The 22,934-nt window shown below is 37.0% G+C and overlaps 1 protein-coding gene across 1 annotated transcript in view; it reads right to left on the bottom strand.

Moving 5' to 3' along the window:
- The window catches only part of LOC103267244 (caspase-4-like), a 25,809-nt gene extending 4,285 nt beyond the window's left edge, over positions 1 to 21,524 (bottom strand). Inside the window, exons 1-7 of the mRNA XM_021715938.1 lie at positions 21,333 to 21,524; positions 14,903 to 15,025; positions 8,160 to 8,487; positions 4,391 to 4,500; positions 3,465 to 3,641; positions 2,123 to 2,357; positions 1,221 to 1,364 (exon numbers count right to left, since the gene is read on the bottom strand). Coding sequence (XP_021571613.1) covers positions 1,221 to 1,364; positions 2,123 to 2,357; positions 3,465 to 3,641; positions 4,391 to 4,500; positions 8,160 to 8,487; positions 14,903 to 15,025; positions 21,333 to 21,524 — 1,309 coding nt within the window. The remainder of the gene's footprint in view (positions 1 to 1,220; positions 1,365 to 2,122; positions 2,358 to 3,464; positions 3,642 to 4,390; positions 4,501 to 8,159; positions 8,488 to 14,902; positions 15,026 to 21,332) is intronic.
- Positions 21,525 to 22,934: the final 1,410 nt, after the last annotated feature.

The following is a 22,934-nucleotide window of genomic DNA, read 5'->3' as shown; positions in this document are numbered from 1 at the left end:
CTCTCTCGCTCTCTCTCTCTCTCTCTCACACACACACACACACACACACACACACACACACACACACAATGATTATAATAATAGAGAATTGGAGGAATGTTTGTTTGGAGGGGAAGAATATGTTTATGGCACAGATTGTGGTATACTTATATCCAAACATATGATATTGCATGCATTAAATGCATACAGTTTTTCAGCCAGGTGCAGTGACTCAAGCCTGTAATCCTAGCACTTTGGGAGGCCAAAGCAAGAAGACTGCCTGAGCTCAGGGGTTCAAGACCAGCCTGGGCAACTCAGTGAGACCTTGTCTCCATAATAAATAAAAATAAAAACGGGCATGGTAGCGCATTCCTGTTGTTCCAGCTACTTGGAAGGTTCAGGCGGAAGGATTGCCTGAGCCAACTGGGTCAAGGCTCCAGTGGACATGACCATGCCACTGAACTTCAGCCTGAGGTACAGTGTGAGATCCTGACTCAAAAATAATAAACAAACAAACAGGTACAGTTTTATATGTTAATTATGCCTCTTTAAAGTGACTTATAAAAACAAGGCATAAAAATGTGCAAATTAGAAATAGTCAAACATATGACTCCTTGAGATGATCACCTAGTGGTGAAATACTAGACACTATTCCTTATGAATAGAACTGAAATAGTGAACACTGTTCCTTATAAACAGAACTAATCAGCTCAACACCGTTTTTTTCTTCTTATAAAAGGCATCCACAATCGTGCTAGGCGTACAGTGGCACTATTTGTTGTAGAATCAGACAGGAAATATGGAGAAAAGGCCATCAAGTTGACACTTTCAGAAAGAACAGCCAGTCTCAGGATCCACACAATGTCTACTCAAAATGTTAAGTGGATTTAGTAAAAAAAAATAAATCAATCGTTAAATAACGTGTTATGAGTGGGGATCCTTGTACTGAGATTTTTTAACGTTTAGAACACTTTCAGCTATAAAATATCACACAAAATAAAAGTAGCATTTTAAACAATGTGTGTGTGTGTGTGTGTGTGTGTGTGTGTGTGTGTGTGTGTGTGTCTATCTTAGGCATGAGAATCTGCCCTCACAACACGGGTAAGATAATGTAAAATACATTGACAGCACACAAACTTTCTCTCAGGTTATTGCTGCAGAGAGACTATCTTGATTTTCTAGAATGATTCAGAGGCGGCCTCAGGACTGCAACTCCCTGGTTGCCACTAAAATACACATACGTGGGGTTGAGGAACAGAATTCAATGAAGTCCTTCTCCACGTGGGTCTTGCAAACTGCATCCATCTCCAGGTTCCTGCATGACTGTGGATAGCTGACTGCCGGAATCGCTGAACGAACTCTGACAACCACATCCCCTGGGTTATCTGTAGAGACATTAACCTTCTATACACCGCTATGCCTCTGCCGAAATGACAATCACAGTTGTCCACTTGGTTCTTTTTGAATGGCCATCTGAAGTTGTTTTATATACACATGCACGCGCGTGCACACACACCCACTTGGCCTCTTCTTTAGTGTCTTTGATTAATGTGCCAATTAATAGCAAAATCATCATGCAGTTACCAGTTTTAAGTTAAATTATTTCTACCTTCATTTTTAAACACAGCTTACAAAAGCCATGAGACAATTGTCAATCTGGGGGGAATAATAAAATAAAATTTAATTTCAATTACTCCAAAGTCCCCTGATCTCCCTACTCACTACTTTTTTAATAATTATGAGAAAAGGAGTGCTGCTATTACACAATGGATCAACTAACAAAAGCAATTCTTCCCAAACTAGCTAATGTCAAAATGTCTGTAAAATGTTTAAAAACCACGTTATCAGTAAAATGATTCGATTCTGAGGTTTGAATATTTCTGTTCAACTTTGATTTAAGGATTCAGATATCTCCTCCACCTTTTACCCTGAAGAAATTATATAGATATTTCTCTGCAGATCAGAGCAGACCGGACAATTTCTCCTAATACCAGTCCTTCTCTCTTTAAGAGAGTTTCCTCTGAATTCAAGGTCATTTATTTGCACTGGATGGAGGCCTAAGGGTGTTTCCCTAGATATAAATCACACAGCATATCCTCTACAAACACCTTCAGAACTTTTGAGTTTCCATCTCAGGACTCACCACCTCTGCAGGCCTGGACAATGATGACCTTGGGTTTGTTCATTAGATTACGGCAGTTGCGGTTGTTGAATATCTCAAAGATGGTGTCATAAGGTAGCACATCCGATTTCTCTTTACTGTGCATTGTTCCACAGATTCCATCCAAGATGCCATGAGACATGAGCACCAAGAATGTGCTGTCTGAGGTCTCATGCTCTGGTTTGGCTGCAAAATTCCACAGCTCTGTCTCCATGTCCTGGAAAAGTGCCATGTAACTTCAATATGACAAGCACTACGTTGATTTAACCTCTTAGATTTACCACAAATAGCACAAGAAACAGATGCAACATTAGAGTCATGGTGACTTCCCGTACTGGATAATCAATGATGATAGCGGTTTTATTTTTCTTCCTTAATGGTAAATGGGTTCCTACCCTCTCTTCTTGTTGGCATACTTAAACTCTATCCTTGATGTATTGTCTTTTTAAGAATGTCACTCACATTATTTCTTCTTTTTCATCTCTATATTTTCTGTCTTATCAAGACTCGTGCTATAAATGCACCAGGCCACTTCTAACATCAACCCCTCTGTGCTTAGAATAAAACCCCACTTGTGACCTGACCAATCTCCGCTCTCTGTTATCTTCTTTAAAATCAAGTCACCCTCCTTTCTGTGCCTCTCTCATGCCTGTTTCATTTCAGTTTAGCTCTCTCCCTCTCCTCAGAAGCTTCTGCACTCACATTTGTCCAAGCCAAATCCCTCAGGTAGCCCTATGTTATCTACACACAGAGGCTTTCCCAGACCACGCCATCAAACATGGCTCCCTACCTGCAATTCTCTCTCATGTTTCCTTCATGCTTTTCTTTCCCCTTACTCTTGACTTTCTAGTCACTCATAGTAGATGCATCCAATTTCCAAAATTGTCTGCTTACATTTTGGCTTCTCCTCTCCACTCTAACCTAGATCAATGCCAGTTGAGAAACTCCTGCCTCATTCACACACCTATCCCCCGGCTCCAGGACTCAGTGTTTGATTTGTGAGTGCATTCCTGCTTAACGTTCATTGCTCTAGAATATTCTGGAGATTCTTGTGGTTGATTCCTGATTTTGGAGCTCAATGAAATTTGTGAAAACACAGGCCAATCACGTTTTGTCTGTTTTTATGGTATTGAGTTGGCGATCAATAGAGAATAAAATTTACCTATCCAATACCTTCATTTTGCTAATAGACAAACATACACACACACACACACACACACGGGGTTTGGGATTGTTATAACTTTTTTGAGGTTTTATAAGGCTAACTAGATAGTAGAACACATGTATTGAATATGTGAGTTTGGATTGGGCGGGGAGCTCTCACCTCGGCTGTGAGGTTCCTTTTTACATCCACAGTATAGTCCAGGCCTTGAAGCAGCTCCTCCATCCCTGTGATGTCAAATTCAGCACCATTCCTCTGAGGAAGATGGACAAACTCTATATTGCATATGATGAGAGCCTGGCGACTGCGTTTTTCATTTTTCTTCTTTATCGGATAGATCTGGAGAAGATGGATATGCTGTGAATTTGATTTACCGGATTCTTGTTTGAACTCCAAAATGCCTATCAATGTTGCTTTATTAAGGTCTCATGCAGCTGTCACCTCCCTTACCTCTATTAGAACACACTGCCTTTCTCTCTCTCAAGAGCTCAGATCAGCAACCAGGACATACCTTGAGTAGTTACTCAAAAACATTGAGGAACTAGAATAATCCCTACATACTCTTTCTACACTTTCTTCTCCACCTACTCAAATTTTTCCTAGCATTCAAGCTACAGATTAAATTTAATAAAATCCAAGAGAGATATGTCATTGGTTTTAGTGAAAATTAATACACAAAGTAAAATTTGCCTTTGGTAGCATTATTGTTTTTTAACACATCAACTTACAATGTTTTGCAAGCTGCAACTGTGTTTTTAAGATATACTTCATGTATAGCCTTTATAGCTAGAGTACAAACAATTACTACTTAGCCATGCTATCTTATAAATATTTTGATTTGTGGCCACAGCTGAAGTTGTCATACCTTTCAAACATATATGAGAATAAATAAATGAATAAAATGAATTTTACCATGGGTTTAAACAGGGACTGGAACTTGTGTGAAGTCACACATTCTCTTCTTTGTTGAAAATATATATGAGAAAGATTACCACCATACTCATTCCCATTCATTTAGTATCTTAAGAAATTGAGCATTAAGTGAAGACAATAGTTTGTTTCTCTATGTTATGTATGGAGCACAGCACCTTTCCAGCATTTTCTCTACACAGTCTCAGGAAATCTTCACCAGGACAATGCTTGAGGGTATCTGTAGATTCCGTTGGCTCAACTCCTTCAGCCTGGATTTCCAGGGGATCTACAGGATACATTACATAATATAAACTGTGATTTCTGCCTCTGTGAATCAATTTGTAACCCAATAAGATTGAGAGACAAAAGTTCTGGGAAAAGACTTCTTCCCCTGTAGGGGTTGTAGTTGAATCTAATCTCTAGTATAAGGAGATGGATTATTACTGGGAAATAATAAAAAAGTCACTGGTAGAGAATCAAGTCCACCCCTCCCAAAACAAACAGATAATAAATTCTCATAATTTTAGACAAAACACCTCAATCACATGTAGTATAATTTGTCTTTTTATATTCAGAAAAAAGTTTGATTTTTATGATGGTTTTATTCTAGGGCACTCATTAATTTGTGTGAACTTTCTATTGTGTGTGAGAGAAAATACATTGAGTAAATATTTGTCAGAGTGCTATCTAACAGGAATTTAATATTAGCTTTATATGCCCTATTAAATTAATTAATATCACATTGGAAATTAAAACTAAGATGAAATTAATTTAACAGTATGTTTTATTGAGCATCATATATGCAAAACAAGATTATTTTAACATGTGGTACTAGCCACAGGTCAAGTACTTGGTAGTTTCAGGTGGCTTGAGACTAGCATAGTGGATGGGACAACATCTAATTTTGGGGTGATTGTCTCTTCCTAACTCATACAATATATGCAGATACACACACACACACATCAATCACTTAACAGTATCTTGAATTCTGTACCATCAAGATATTGTTTTTGCAACCTTAACCAGAATTTTAACCTTTCTAGAATGGGCTTCAATTATCCCTCACCAAACTGTCCAGTCAGCTATTTAATGGAAAAGTGCTGTCTAACAACAATAGTGCTGTGTCCAAGGTCAAAGGGACAATTTTGTTTTTGTCAGAGATTCTCATGTAACTCTGGATTTCTTACCTCCAAATATTAAACAGCCAACACTAAGTTTCTCAGTCCTTGTTTTATAATGTGAGGAAATAATTCATCTCTTTTGGATAAATTTGTTTTGGAGTGAGCCTGATCTATCCCCTAGAGAAATATCAAACAGCACTTGACATCATTTGTCGGAGATTGTGCATGTGACTGGGAAATTCCAGAGCCCTCCCTTGGAGAAAAAAGGAAAATAATTTATAAACAGAACTTAGAAAAGAAGTTTACCAAGATCTAATATAAAGTGGTTTCTTTCCATGAACGCAGTGGATGGTTACATTTTTTTTTTCTATTCAGTTATAATGAGCCAATGAAAATATTCTCTGGCTTATTTGATTTAAAGGAGAAAAGAAATATTATTTTGTGTAAAATTTTTCAGTTTTTATATTTTTTTTCTATTTCAATCACTTGTTTCCATTAATTTTTAAAATGATATTTTGAATTAGATGTCTTTCTTAAAAAGTATGATAAAAGGCCTGGGCTCAGGAGATGCAACAAGTTGTAAGAGTGTGTAAGGATTCCAAACCTTCTGAGCATTCCTTTTCATAGATTAAAGAGTGACACACACTCTTACTTCCCATTTCAGAATTTCTGCCAATGTGAAGACATCCACAGTCCTGGGATATTCCCTGCTGACAGGGTATGTTTTCTCATCCAAAGTTTTCTGTTTCCAGTTAATGAACAGGTTTGGAGAACTTGCTGATTTATCATCTCCTAATCTCCATTAAATAGTGTTTTCAAGTAAATCAGGAATTAGAAGAAATTTCTATCTTATAACCAATAGTAAAATTGGTATGAAAACAGGTTATTTGATTATGAAATAGATAATATAAGAGAGCAGTTTGTATCTCAAAGGGAGTTCCTATTCTCCCGGTGGTGCAACAGAAAGAAATGAGAAAATTAGGAGTTTAGATTAAAATGTGACTTTCTCAGGCTTACCTGTTGCCTACTGAAGTGCTCAGGAATTCCTTCAAACCGATACAAAGAAGAAAGAACTGGAACGGATAAGATAAAGCAATACTTTTTGGTAGACAGAGATTTGAGTGGTTATCGCTCTAAGTAGTAGTACTCCGCACATAGTGCATATACATACTGGTTTGTTAAATGAAACAAACCAACAAACCAATAGCTTGGTTTCTTTCTACTCTCCACTCCATGTCCTAAATACTATGAATGAAAACCTCAGAATTATTCCCATGGTCCGGGGTTTTGTGTCTTCTGATAGCCCAGCCCATTCAGCTACATGAACTGCTGGGCCAGTACACCCAGAGTCCTGGGAACATCTGGAGATTCTCAGAGGGAGATAGCACCCAGGGGGCCAATGCCCTCCTCCTGAGAGGGTCTACAGCGGCCTCCTTCCTGCCAAAGCCTCTGCTAATTACAGAGGTTATTTCCGTTTAGAGTTTACTGCTCATTGTGATTTATGGGTTTGTGAAAATCATGTTTAAACTCCTATTGCTTCCATTCTGATTCTCCTTTGCTGCATAATTGCCGATTTTCAAAAATCAGAATTGTTCTTATGATATCTTAGATTTGAGAAAAAGAGAAATCGTGAAAAATGACCAGCTTCAATATTAGTGAGAATGCAGCCTAGGATACAGTCATGGTGGATTATCATATTAGTATATGCTTCCTGTGGTGGGAAAATCCTTTCTCCATAGTAAAAGTTTGGTTGAAAAAGTCCTTTATTGATTTATGCCTTCATTCACTATAATGTACCATCATTGGAAACTCTAAGATGTCAGGGCTGAAGATTTTAGTTTTTCAACTCTAGGGCAAATTGAGTCCATCACTGTTGAGTTTGAATGCAAGAACCTTTAGACTCTAATAATACTAAATTTAATCTGAGTCAAAAGTTTTGAAAGGTTATAGAATTGTATACATTTTATACAGTTTCCTTTGACCATATTACTGTAACTCACAATAAGGACAACTACCAAAATTTTTTAAAACTTATCTGCATAATAATTGTGATAAGTAATATTCATTGCATGTTAACCATTTCTTTATCCATTCTGTATTTATTAGGTATCTGTTATGTGCCAGGCACTCTACTAATTACTGCAATTAATTGGTGATGACACCAAGTTATAGTCTAGTGTTATTTCTGTTTATGGATGTTAGTTCTGTTTACTGATATAGAAAGGGAATAAAAAGTGAACAGATTTGGTCCAGGTTCAAGTGGTTAATTTTAGATATGTTCATTTTATAAAGTCAACAGGACACTCCAGTAGAAATGTTGAACATGCAGCTAAAGCTAAATAAGACTGGAGCTTGACAGAGAAATTCCTAGATGAGAGCTAATGTCCTAGGAGTTGTTAGCATGTACCTTAAATTACCATGTTTCTAGCCTTACAAAGCCTTATGAGAAAGTACAGGAAATATTTCCATTTCAGACATGCTAAAACTGATGACGAGGGAGCTAGAGAGGTTACAATACTTGAAGGATGTCATAGAGTTCACAGGTGACAGAATTTAGGTTTAGATTTGGGTCTCTTACTACAAAGTCTCTACCATTAACTACTTCTATGCACAGCCTAAATGCAAAGACTCAGTGTCTTAGTTAATTGTAAACTGGATTCCACTCCACAAAACACAAGGTGGCTTCTAAAAGGACAATCATAGTTTAGTTAAAATGACACTTTAGTTAAGGAAGAATAGAGATTGCAGAAGACAATGCGTGCGACTTGAAGTTGAATAGATGCTGGAAAATTTGAGATATCCACGGTGAAAGATTCAATCTTACCTCCTATTCCCGTTGGAGCTTGGTCTGTCTTAACAATGGCTCCGAGAAGCGCTTGACCTATCGCTTTTTCTTTGTGTCGAAAAGAGTCCAGAAAGACCCTACGCTTATCTTTACGTCTGGCATCATAGTATTTTTTCTTTTCCTCTTCGGTCCAGTTCAGCATATCTCTTTCCACCAAATTATCCAAACTGTCAGTGATAGTCTCTTTGACTATGAATTCCAAATTCTTAAGAAATTTTCTACTCCCATTGCCTTCTGTAAGAAATAGAAAGACTCCTTCAACTATAATTTCTGCTTCAAGAGTTTTGCCCTTACTTGAGAAATCATTCTGTAACAGAAAACGGCCCTGAAAATACATTCTACTTCACCATCTCCCCAACAAATTATACACCCCTTTTGCTGGACTTGTAGAATGTGCTCACTCCATTAAATTCATACCAGACTTTGTTTAACAATTCATTGACACTTACGTTTTGTTTTTTGTTTTGGTGTCTTTGTGTCTGTTTGTTTTGTTTTGTTTTATAGCTTCCCATCACCTCTTTGTGGCACTGAGACTATCGCAAACTATATGATCACCAATGTGCTCATATTTCTCTTTCTCTTGCTTACAGCCCATGATGATGACAATCTTCCTGAAATGCATGCTCCTAGGAAAGCCCATGTTCCTGTATAGATTGTCACTTTCTACTACTAGTCTATAGGACATTTTCTCTTCTCTGTGCCTCATTTCCTTGGTAAAAGTGCTATGTCTTTTAATTTCTATTTATTACACACATCCTGTATTCACATCTTTGTGCTCAAAATACTTAAAAGTATTTAATATGCTTACTAAATACATGACAATGAATATATGGATGAATTTAATTAGATTCATAGTTCTTTCAGTTCTTATTTTCAATTAAAAGTTAGAATTAAAAATAATCTGCTGATGACGTTTCCTGTTATGATACAGTAATTTGTATCTGGGTTAGTGTATTATTCTTTAGAATAATCATAATCTCATAGAAAAGTATAGATATCAAAGTAAGCTTTTTTAATTTCAGTACAGTAGATATTATTTGGGCAGGTTATATATGGGAAAGGCTGGTGAATTATTAATTCTCTACTAACTCTACAGAAATATTTATCCAGTCCATCTAGATGTTAGGATAGCTTTGATACAAAAATGACATTTTATAAAAAAATCATGTAGGACTTTGGATAAGAACACTGACCCAGAAGCACCAGCTTCATTGTCCAGGCTATTGTGAGTTAATATCTCAGTAATTTTTTATTGGGCAATGATTGTAAGAAAAACACATGGAAGTTTAAAAACAGCAAAATAAAAAGTTCCCTAATATCAATTAACATAATAAAAGGTAACCTCTCTCATGTACTTGTTAGGATTAAAAAATAAATACCTGTAAATCATTATAATTATCATTATTATTTACAAATCTCTGCATTAACTACTTCAAAAATATTGATATACTGGACCCTCACAATAAACCAGTGGGATAGTTATTATTTTCCCTAACTTATAGATCATTTAAATTATAACTTGTCCCATATTATGCAAATTAGGATTCAAATCTTGTTTTAAACTTCATTCTATGGAATTAACCATGATATAGTCTTAGTAATATTAGTTAATATTCATTGAGCCTTCCTTATGCCAAGTGCTTTACTAAAATTTCACAAAAGCTCTATGTAAAATCTGAATGTTAATGCATGGGAAAGAAAACACTTCTTACATGGGAAAGAAAACATTCACAAATAAATTAGTTAAATTATTGACCCAAACTGTGTGAAAAGAATACTGGAGAGTGCACTAGAATTGGGGAGTAGGGGCTGAAATCTGGGGGTTTAGAATCTGGAGCCTCTACTCTTAAATTATCAAACTACATTGCACAATGCTTGGTAAAGTTTTACTTAAAAGAATACAAACAAGATATACAGTCAGGTGTGGTGGCTCACCCCTGTAATCTCAGCATTTTGGGAGGTTGAGGCAGGTGACTGAGTCCAGGAATTTGAGACCAGCCTCAGCAACCTAGCAACACTTCATTTAAAAAAAATTTAAAAATTTTGGGCATGGTGGCTCGTGCCTATAGTCCTAGCTACTCAAGAAACTGAGGTGGAGGACCAATTGAGTTCAGGCATCTGAGGCTGCAGTGAGCCATGATTGTGCCACTTGACTCCAACCTGGGCAGCAGAGTGAGATCCTGACTCAAACTAAGAAATAAAAACAAGATCCTTAAGGCTGAGAAAAGACGAGTAAATGCCTGCATGTGCAATCACAATTACTTCTTAGAAGAGACGGCAAAAGTACTGGTCTTGAAATATGAGGTCCAACAATTAGGTTTGTGAGCCATCCCAGGAAAAATGCTACATACCTCACTGCTGAACATCACTATGGTCACCCTTGAAGAGTTCCCCTTGAGAAGCTACGTACCAACACTAGCACCTAGTTCATCCATAGAAGCAATTTTGGAACTCTTTTTCTGGAATGGCTATGAGAGCTGCCGTTGTTATTTGTAGAGGATTGACCATCAAATTCGCGAACTTACCAGAGTGCTTACATTGGCAGCACTGTACAAATAACTGTATTGGAACACCCTTCTTACTCACCAAATCCAATCCCCAATAACCTCTGTCTTTACCTGAAGATAAAGGAAATATCGAAAGGAAGACATTTTTATGACATTCAGGACATCAAGCGTAATACGACAAAGGCTATGATGGCCATTCCAGAAAAAGAGTTTCAAAATTGCTTTCATGGATTGATTAGGCACTGGTGTTAGTGCATAGCTTCCCAAGGGGAATGCTTTGATGATGTCTGTAGTGATATTCAGCAATGAGGGATGTAGTGCTTTTTCTGAAATGAGATAGTTTGAATGTTTGCAAACAGCAACAGGTGAGTATGTGGAATATCCACTCTGCCTGAATTCTGGGCTTCCTTTTTTATGTATTTCTGTGCTCAATAACCTAACAGAACAACGACTGAATGAAGGATAGTGGAGAAATATGGTAAGCAATAAAGCTAAAGCCTTTACAGCACAGTAAATTTCACATATAACAAACACTGCTAGCATCCTACTCAGTGGTAAGAAGATCAGTAAGAAGACAAAAATACCCAGGTTCACCACTTTTATTCAGCATAGTATCAGAAGTCCTAGCCAGATAAATTAAATAACATAAAGAAATAAAAAATTGCCTGAGCCCGCGGGTTCGCGACCTGCCTGGGCAACTTGGCGAGACTTCATCTCTACATAAAATCAGAAATGAGCCGGGCGTGGTAGCACGTGCCTGTAGTTCCAGCTACTTGGAAGACTGAGGCGGAAGGATCGCCTGAGTCCAGCAGGTCGAGGCTGCGGTGGCCGGGAACGGCCACTGCACTCCAGTCTGGGTGACAGAGTGAGACTCCAACTCAAAAAAAAAAAAAAGAAATAAAAGGCACTGAAGTTGGGGGGAAAAAATGTTAAATTGTCCCTGTTTATAGATGGCATGATCTTGTATATAGTAAACCCCAAAAGCTTTACCAAAAATTTGTTCAAACTAACAAACAAATTCAGTAAATTTGCAGGATACTAAATCAACATATAAAAATTAGTAGCATGAATTTATAAAAACAAATAATTACCTGAAAAAAAATTGAGAAAACAATCTCATTTAAAATAGATCTCCTGTGTTCATAGATTAAACAAGTAAATATTATTAAATCACTAGCAGTCTACAGAATTATCAATAGATTTAATGCAATGTCTATTATCAAAATTTCAATGGCATTTTGTAAACAAAAGTAGAAAAAGCATGGTGGCACCTGTAGTTTCAGCTACTTGGAAAACCGAGGCAGATAGATTACAGAGTTCAGCAGGTGGAGGCTGTGGTAGCTGTGAGTGTGCTACTGCACTCCAGCCTGGGCAACAGAGTGAGATTCTGACACAAAAACAAACAAAAACACAAACAAAAAATCCTAAATTCATATGAAATCACACACTCACACAAAAACTGAGTACCCAAAGCAATAATTAGTAAAGAGTACAAAGTTAGAGGCATCACACTAATTTGGCTTCAGAATATACTACACAACTATCATAATTAAAATAACATGGTACCAGCATAAAAACAGAAACGTAACCAATGGAATAGAACAGAAAGCTCATAAAGAAGCACATTTATTCACAGTCAGTTGATTTTGATAAAGGTTCCAAGAACACACAATGAGGAAAATACAATCTCTTCAATAACTGGTTTTGGGGAAACTGAGTATCCATACGCAGATAAATTAAACTGCATATATAAAATATATGCAAAATAATCAACTCATGGATTAAAGACATACACAAGACCCTAAACTGAAACTACTAGAAGAAAACAGAGGGAAAGTTCCATGACATTTGTCTAGATAATGATTTTTGAATATGGCACAAAAATCTTGTCACATCTGTTAAAATGTTTATAATCAAAAACAAAACAAAAGATAAATGTAAGAGAGGATATCGAGAAAAAAGGAATCTTGCAAACTTTTGGTAATTATGTAAATTATTTTTGTAAAATGTTACAAGATTCTTCAAAGTTAAATATAGATCTATATATGAGGGAGACCCCTACCAAAAATGGAATTATTATTATTATTATTTTCTGCAGTTGGCGGACTCCTTACTGTGCACTCAGAATTTGTTCCTCCAAATCAAACAGTCAACCAGAGTTTTTATATGCAGATTTTGAGACGGTTGTGTCACGATTTGATGAGGAAACATCTAGAGTTGTGGTAAACAGGTGACTGGTTCTACCACCAAGATAACGCACCTGCCCCCTCTGTGCTGAGTATTCAGCAGTTTTGTTTTGTTTTGTTTTGTTTTGAGTTGGAGTCTCACTCTGTCACCCAGACTGGAGTGCAGTGGCCGCTCCCGGCCACCGCAGCCTCGACCTGCTGGGCTCCGGCGATCCTTCCGCCTCAGCCTTCCGAGTAGCCGGAATTACAGGCACGCGCTACCACGCCCGGGTGATTTTTTGATTTATTGTAGAGATGAGGTCTCGCTGCCCAGGCGGGTCTCGAACCCGCGGGCTCAGGCAATCCACTCACCTCAGCCTCCCAAAGGCACGGGATTACAGGCTGAGCCACCGACCCCGGCTTCAGCAGTTTTTTATCAAAAACATAATGACCTCTATATTCCACCTCCCTATTCAACCTATTTCACCCCAAGCAAGTATTTTTTGTTCCTCTGGATAAAAAAGTCCTCAAAGGGAAATGTTTTGCCAATGTGGATGAGGTAGAACAAAAAATGGCAGAAGACTAAAAGGCATTAACACAATTTTTTATAAATAAATTCCAAGGTTTTGGGGGGTTACCCCCCTCGTGTAATGAACTCGAATTTGTGAAAGATACTCTGCTAGTGTTGGGAGTAGTATTTAGGAAAGATTTGAAAACATCAAGGCGTAAAGTCAAGTAGAAAGATAGACATGCAAATAAGTAAAATAAAAATCACAGTAATTTAAATAATGAGCATATGCGCAGGAAGAGCATAAGGAAATCATGCCTCAGGTGGAGATGGTTGCCCAGAGGAGGGGGAGTTTGGATTGGAGGCCTGAAAAACTGGTAGGAATTTGCCCCTTGGACAAGCTGGGGACAGTCTCTGGTCAGAGAGCAGTATGGAAAGAAACACAAGGGCTGGAGGATAGGTGACGTAATCTGGGAATTGGTAGAGCTGAGCTGTAGAAAAATTATACTATAAGAAAAGATGTGCAGCATGGACTGAAGTGGGAGTGATGAGAGATAGGGCAACTATTTGAAGATTTTTGCATAAAGTTGGAGTCATGTCAGGGTCTTCAGTTTGAGCACCTGTTGAGGGATCACTCCTCTCAACAGACACTTGACCAAAAACAAATTACTTAACCCATCTCTAAGTATCTTCTTAATAGCGTAAGAATAATACACTTAATAGGTTGATTTTAAATATTGAACCAAAGAGAGTGCATAAAATAGTTGTCTATGGTAGTTTTTTAAAATGTTGTGAATTATTTACTGTTCTTGTAATAATCATCGAATTGAAGTTGCAGAGATCATTAAAAAGGAGGAAAAAATTTAGAGGACAAAACTCATCAAGGCTACAGTTGTTGTCCCAAGTACATTGATAATGCTCTCACATGTTATAGAATATCATTCCTTAGGAACTTTGGTTTCCTGTAAACACTTAGACTCAGTTGTTGAAATGATTGAGCCACTTTAGTTATTTTTATCTAGTGCCTTTCAGTTCCTCACATCTACAACATAAGGATCCCCCCTTTCTTATCCAATAACCAGAAAGTTGGTCTGCCTGGCCCAAGAGGTAGGCATGTGTATAAATTTGACTTTTTACAACACAGCCAAATACTATATTAGTATCACGAGGAAGACAAAAAAAATCAGTCTCTGAATTTTAGAAGCTTAGGTTAAATGTGATGTGAGATATAAGCTCTGGAAATTATAATACCCCAAGGAGAATCAAAGAAATAAGAAACAAAAACAGGAAGCAATTATGAGAAAAGTAAATACAGTTTTTTTAAAAAATTAAGCAGAAATCAGCCTTAGGAGTGATTAATGGGGGAAAAAAGACAGAAAAATCTGTCTAAAAAGTCCAAATACTGTTTTAAAGGCAATAGAGAGTCCCTGTATATTCCTGAGTAAAAGAATACAAAAAAATCATTTATGGATACAGAGTATATGAGAATTGAGAGTCAGCTAAGTGGTCCCCTTTCCTAGTAGTGCTAATCTGCAGACTAACCTGTATCAGGCCAGCTTCATAAGAATTATCCGTAGATCTCTGGAAGATTATAAATGTCTGTAGCTGATTTAAGATTGAGCTATCAGGGTCAGAAAGGGCAGTGATCTGAGTCTTTTCATAAGACTAGAGATTATTCAGATGGGATATAAAGTTTAGAAACTGCTGATTTAGCCCAACCTCTTCCTTTCAAATGAGGAGAATGAAACACAGAAGCGATATGACCTGCTGAAAGAAGAGCTGTCTCAGTAGCTAATGATTCTGGCTCTTCTGCTTTCTCAGTTTCCGTGTGTAAGACGGCAGACCTGAATGTAGCAGCAGGATGGATTGGCGTGTTCAGTCTCAGAGACAGGAAGGCCAGTTAAAACAAACAAACAAACAAAACAGTAATAGCAACCCCAGAAATATCATATTAGTTACCACCAATACTAGAGAGAAAGGGAGAAAAAAACAAAATAAACAGACTAACAATGTAAGTCAGTATACAGATGTCACAGGGGGTGAGAACTCAAAGGCTCCCAGATTTGATTCCAGAAGGAGGTTTCATGATCTAGATGATTAATTGGGAACTGAGAGGAAACAGAGAAGATTTCAGAGTTCATTTAGAAACATTCAGAGATGGCTGGGCACGGTGGTTTATGCCTGTACTCCCAGCACTTTGGGGGGCAGAGATGAGAAGATTGCTTGAGCCTAGGAGTTCAAGACTGCCTTGGCAACATAGCAAGACCTTATCTCCAGGAGATACAAAACAAAACAAAAACTTTCAGAGTTGTCTCAGAACACAAATCCCTTTGTCTGTCCTTACCCTCCCTTCATTTATCAGAAGCTAAGAGAAAAGCATTTACTTCTTTCTGGCTCAAAGACATCTGGGGAACATACTTTACTGCGTTGTCTCTAATACTAAGTCCCCTATGCAAGTTGCACGCTATTAGAGAAATGATTCAGCTTGCACACTACCAGCTCACTTCCTTTTCTTCATTTCTTCTTGTCATTTCATATAGCAAAAAAATCAAGGGTTTTCTAAGATCCGATTCCCTCGCCCCTAGCCAGAAAAAGGCCTCAACTCACCAGCCATAGTAAACAGCCTCCGTTCCTTCTTGCAGCACTAAAAAGAGCTTCACACTCAAAAATGAAAGTAATCCAGTATTTTTCTACTGTGAGAGGAGGAGACATCTAGTCCTCAATTGTGAAAGTGTTGTAGAAGTAGATTGCCTTGTTGGGAAATCCCCTGTAGTCAGGAAATTGACTTCTACTCCTGAACTCTAGTTTCTTTCTTTGGGTAGAAAACAAGGAAATACCAAAACATTTCCTGTAAGTTGAGACCTCAGAATTTTTTTTTTCTCTCATTTTCCTTTTCCCAGACCTTTTTCTATTTTCTCTTTTCTTTCTGAGTTCTGTGTTTCTACCTCTGCTCACCTAAAAACACAAATCCTGAAGGTGTTAAATTTAACAAGTCTCCTTTCATTTCCCAATAAGAAGTAAACAAGGATTTTGTAAATTCGTGTCTAAACTGTGCTGACCTATCATTCTGATGTCTTCTTTTCCCAATCTCCCTGTTGTCTTAGTTGTTTTTTTTACTGGAGATAAGTCTAGAGGAAATTTCTCCTTTACTCCCCAGAATACTTTTTCTTGTTTTTTTTTTAAACTGCCTAAAACTGCCATGACATTTAATTTTTACCTCTGTCTTTCATATGCTTTGAACAAAGATTGATCATAGAAACAGTCTCAGGCTGTCGTAGAATGAACAAAAATCATACAAAAGAGATATGTCAGGAAGAACAGTCAGTAAAAGGGAAAAATAAAATGGCCATGAAGTGCTTGATTCTGAAGTTTTTCAAAAGGTCTGAAATTTTCTTCAGTTGTAATGAGTTTAGGATTATAAAAGACATACACCCGCAAGCACATGAATAGCTCTCTCCCCTGTACTTCCAAAATCTTAACATCTTTGAGTCAATGACTTCACATCAGAATCGTTTTTCTCTGCTTCAGGCAGAGACATCATTTTGGGCACGACTCACCCTAGCATTTATTCATATGTCATCTACTGTCTGCTAATTGCTTCACGTTTGTTGTGTGTCTTACCTTCCCAATGAGATTGTGAACTACTAGAGTTTGATCTGTTCATGACATTGTCAGAAGTAGACTCTGGAGTTAGGGAAAAGTCATTTAACACCCTGTGCCTTATCTACCATGATTGCTTGTCTTCTCTGCATCTCTACTGTTGAGCTCTAAATTCTTTGAAGACAGATACCTGCTGTAATTTGCATCCGCATTCCTGTAGCATAAAGCCTACCAAATGTTTTCCAGAAAGAAGGGTGCTGTTGGCCAGTTCAGGTCTTACAAATCAAGTATAAAGACCCTAAATTTATTACAGGCTCCAAATTTCACATCGTGTCTTTTCAGTAGAGTTAAAAAGAAAACAACAACACTTTTCATTTTATTTCAGATTTACTAGAATGTTTAATTAAATGCCTATTTTTTGGTAGGCATGATTTCAAAAATACATACCGAATGACAGAACTCATGACTTCCTATGGGGAAAAAAAAAAAAGAAACCTAACATAAAATTCGTGCTTTGCTAAAAGATTTGCAAGTTATAGATTCATACCACCAATGGGAACTTATACAATCATAAAAGGAAAGTGCCCGTGCTGTGTCTAAATATTACCCTACTGAAGTGGGGGGAGTTTGTAGAGAGACACCTAAAAGTGAGCTATTGTAATTTTATGACCACTGATTGATAGATCAACACCAACTGATTTTGGCAAGATTGGTTTAACTGCAGAACATTGAGAGAACAATGTTCTCTGCATTGACCAGGAGAAAGTCTTTTCTTCAGTGTGTCATTTTGTTATACTTACAGGTTGAGTATTCCTTATTCTAAATTTTTGGGACCGGAAGTGTTTTGGATCTCAGAATTTTTCAGAATTTGCAGCATCTACATTATATTTACTGATTGAGCATCCTTAATTTAAAAACCTAAATCTGAAATCCTTCAATAAGGATTTTCTCTGAGCATCATGTTGACGCTCAAAATATTTTGGATGTCGCAACATTTCAGATGTTGAATATTCAGGTTATGAATGTTCAACCTTTAGGCCCAGAGACTTTGACCAGGATGGAGTTCTGTATTCTTTCCCCTTCCCCCACCCTCAACCATACACATACAGCTGCCTACAGATATTCACACAACATCCTTATTGTAATAGCCTGGGAAGTGTTAGAAATATTTTGTCAAAATCACCCTTTCATTGGTGGACATCTGTGTCCTGCCGTCTGGCAATTCAAATGACAGTAAGACCTAAAGTACAGAGGGAATTCTGACAACCTATTCTCTAAGTGGGGAATCATGACTTAAGCCAAAAGACTGCAACAAATACAGAAAAATAAATGATAGAAACAAAAAAGTATGTGCATGTAAAAAGTATAGTAATATACATATCTAAGTATTAAATGACCGCTCTCTGGACTTTTTAAATCTGCTGCTGGATCTGATAGCCTCGAGGAACACAAATATATTAAGAGACCCATTTGTCTCTTCAGGACAGGTGTGAGGTTAAAATAAATGATTGTTTTCTAGGTGTTGGGGTCCAGAACAGATTAGATCTGGCTTTCAGGCTTGTTGACTCTCCAAAGAACTTCAAAACTTCTTTTGAAGGAGCAAGACAAGATAAAATTTTTTAGGTCTGCTAAGATTCCAACTGGAATAGTCAAGAATCCAGATAAGTAGAGTGGAAGAAGTATCTAGATATCTTTCAGAAAATTTCCTTCAGATACAGGACCAGGAATACTATTGCAAATGTTTGTTATAAAAAGGGAGCTCTGTGTGAGATGTCACCAAGAAACGTTATTTGTGAATAAAGCACCGTTCAAATCTTAAGATTGTTTCTAGAGAGGAGATAGAAGACCTAGTATTTCTCCTCTAGCTAAAGTATACAACTGAATTCACTCTTTTTTCTATATGGTGCATGCCATGTTTTAATGAATATATTCAAGGTTCAGTGAATATATTTTTGCCAGTACTCAACAATGCCCCTGTATATGGTGCAGAAATCAGGGTGGCATAGTCTCTGATTTCAAGAAGCCATAAAGTTTAGTAGAGAATGAGGGAAAAAATAGAATGGAGTAGAGGGGAGGGATGGGGCTTGGGAAAGAAATGTCTAACGGGGAATACCAAGAATGCCATTTACTGACTGTAACTTAAGTTAATTACACACTCTGAAATTCAGTGGACTCAAGTATAAAAAGAAAGGTAATTTCTGCCACAAGAGAGATCTGAGAATTAGATATAAGTTATCACAAGTGTATGGGATAATATGGAATGTGTAATACCAAGTCTATACAGGGTAATTATATTAATAACCTTTAAATTTATCTACTGTGCAAGTAATTTTAACTAAAAATAAAAATATTGAACACAAGATATTTACAAAAAGAAAATGTTAACTAAATATTAAAAAGTACCAAAAGAACAAAAGTACAAATATAAAAAGGGTGGATAAAGAGACAATCACATTCAACTGAAGGGCAAAATGTTCTTATGGAGAAGAGAAATATTACAGAAGAACAACATTAACTTATTATATAATAGATACATGGAAGTAATGAAAGCATAAAAATTATACAAAGGAATGTAAAAGAGAAAAGCAGTAACAATAGCTCTGCATATAATCATGGACAAACAGTTAAAACCATTTGGCCTATTATAATGGTGAAAATATACATTAATAATAAACTAAAACTATTCAGAACTACAGCTGTTTCAATTAAAGAATATCTTGAGCTAAGACTGGTTTCAATTAAAGAAAGAGAAAGGGTGGAGACAAGTGTCTCTGCCAACACTTTGTGTCTTTAAGGAAGTAGATGGTCATTTTTTTCAGGAGAGCACTATGATATTGAAATTTACACAAGGGAAAATGGGGTAAGTTTTAATAGTGGGAGTGGAAGATAACTAAATTAGTGTTTCCGAGAATCACTGGAAAGGTTGGGTGTTTATAGTCAAGAAAAAAAGAGAGAAAGGACAAGGAGACAGAAATCAGGATTGTATAAACAGAGGTGACTGTCTAATATTGTAGTCTGCTAAACACATTCAAGCAAGAAACGCATGGGTTTTTTGGTGTGGTATCATTGTTTTTGATCATCAGGGAAAAAAATATATATATATACGTATATATTGACCATCAGGACATGGTCAACAAAATGTAGACCCAGGCTTTCTCCTTAAGGGTGCCATCTAATTATGGAAATAACTGTAAGCTAATCTTTCTGGGCAAAGGCGGGGATTTTGCACCAGAAGTGATCAAGAAAATGTGAGTCCTCTGGAAACTGCACAATATGAAGGGTAGAAGGAGTCATATGACTTTGATTTAAGCCTTCATAAGGAAAACAACTAAGTTAAATTACAAAATGGAAAATATTTTTAAATAATAGCAGCCATTTAATATTTGCTTTATTCTGGGTTATGCTCAATATTTCATATGCATGATCTCATGCAATTCTTAGAACAATTACACACACACACACACACACACACACACACACACAATTTAGTGAAGAATTTTTTTTAAAGCCCAGAGAGGCTAAACAAATTAAATTAGTCTACAATGTACTAATGACTGTGTCAGGCAATAATAGAACATTCTTACTCCATAGCGTACATTTAGAATTACTCAGATGGATTCTATTTTTAATACTTCTAGCTGAAGCACACTTTAAATTAGGGCCTCAATATACCTGACTTGCTTTTCTGCTCCTGTGTGCCCTCTCTCACTATTTTTCTGTGAATACTTGATGTCTGCATAGACCGGACTGTTAAATGTTCCCAATATTGTGGACTTTTTTCTATGTAAATTGAGGTTTTAATTCACTTCAGTGTAGATAGTCCTCCATTTAATTCTCTGTTATCCCTCACGGTTTCAGAAAAAAATATTTTACACCACAGAGAAGTTCACTAATTACTCATTCACTGAATACATAAGTAAATGTTGTCACTGTGGTGGAAGGAAATTAAATATACAACTGGGAGGAAGTTTTGGGAAAGATCGTACCTAAAATTCAACACATCAATCTACACTTCGAGATGTAGGTATGAGTTTCTGTATTGATTGACCCCAACTAAGAAGATGCCCTGCGTAGAAACCCATTACCTGATGTTGAAAAGTGGAAAGCAATAAAATATTTCTCCATATGGGCTTTATTTTATTTTATTTTATTTTATTTTATTTTTCTTGAGTTGAAGTCTCACTCTGTTGCCCGGGCTAGAGGGCAGTGGCACACTCATGGTCACCCCAGTGTTGATGTGCTGGGCTTCAGCGATCCTTCTGCCTCAGCCTTCCAAGTAGCTGAAACTACAGCCATGCGTCACCATGCCCCACTAATTTTTGATGTATTGAGGAGACGAGGTCTCACCAAGTTGCTCAGACTGGTGTTGAACCTGTGGGCTCAGGTGATCTACTCGCATATGGGCTTTCTTAATGGCAAACTCCTCTGGAGTTGGTAAGGATATGTTTCCAGAGGCCCCTGCTGGATCTTTCAACCAGATCACTCCATGGTTCTCTGGAAAGCCAAGATTTGGTTTCCTATTACTACCAACTTTTAAGAGAATTACTCTCTTTTCTAAACCCATGTTTAACCATATTTTTAATGTATTTGTCTCTATCTTTAATTTACGTGCAGATACACATGTACATCTCATGAACTATCTTTTCAACAATTCTCATCTCTTCTAACCCTCAAATAAATTCTAACCACATTCAAATATCAAAGTATCAAGTTTGAAAATGGAATGAATTCTACCAACTAGCCATACCATTTACTAAAACCACAGTCTTGACTAGTGATAGCATGTGTTCTTTGACATGACATGAAAAAACAAAAACAAGGCAACAAATAAAAAAGAAGGAGGAGGAGAAACAGTAAAAGAAAAAAATACAAAAACAGCAAGAAACAGACACAAAGAAAGTGAAAAATACTGGATGCAGATGATGAACTCAGTGTTTTAATGTCTGCTGTTCTAAGTGACATCAGCACACATCACCACAGCAAGCCTGAATCACGATCATCCTGGGTTTGACCTCTCAACTTAGATGGATGTTCAACATTTAAAAGACTTGGTTGACAAAAAATACATCTGGGACTTGCTTGGAGTATTTCTTCTCACGAATGCCTTTCTGAGTACCATGAGACATGAAGACCAGAAAAGTACTATCTTAAGTCAGTGCTCTGGGCACGCAGCAAACACCTTAAGCTCTGTAAATCATGTCCAGAAAGAGTCCATACCACCGATTCTGACTTTTGTGCTTTATTATGGTGGCACCTTGGAAATCCAATAAAGAAACACTTAAGGAATTTCTTAAGGAATTCCATAAATCTCAATAGAGTAAAAATAATATCTAAGCCTTAATTTGGAGAAGAGAAAAAAATGGTTATACAAAGTCATCCGGGAATTTCTTGTAGAAAGAAGGTGGAAATATTGTGTTAATAGAACACTTTCCAATTAAAAGTACACCAGGCACTTGCTGAAAGACTTTTATATTAGAAAGGACTATCAGGAGATTACATTTCCTGGTGCTACAGCCAAGCTTTCTAAAATTATTTAGGGATATGAAGGGTAGAACCCTTCTCTGTACAATATAATAGACCTTGCTGAGGCAGTGAGATTTTCTTTCACATCCATGCTGTACTCCAGATGGTCTAGCAGCATCTGCATATCTCTAATATCATCACAAGGATGGGGTGGCACAACTAAGCTGAGCCTAGAAAAATCTCGCACAAATGATCTTCCATATTCTTTCCAATGCTATTAACTGAATGGTTATAATCACAGTTATTTTAGCATGATATGTTGCAGATTGTATTAGAGGCAAAGGATGAAAAGGCTCTAGGTATCTGGATTAGATTTGGAGAATAGTTGACTACTAATCAAGAATGGTCATTCTTGAATTCTCATGAATGAGACAATAGTTTCCATCATATCTGAGCCATTATAGATTTTGACTCAACTAAAGCATCTTCTTGTTATCGTAACTGATACAGG

Source organism: Carlito syrichta, unplaced genomic scaffold, assembly GCF_000164805.1.
Source record: "Carlito syrichta isolate Samal-C Ts95f unplaced genomic scaffold, Tarsius_syrichta-2.0.1 Scaffold308079, whole genome shotgun sequence".
In the NCBI taxonomy this organism is placed as follows: Eukaryota; Metazoa; Chordata; class Mammalia; order Primates; family Tarsiidae; genus Carlito; species Carlito syrichta.
Note: the sequence above shows the minus strand (reverse complement) of the source record. Positions and strands in the feature narration are given on the sequence as shown.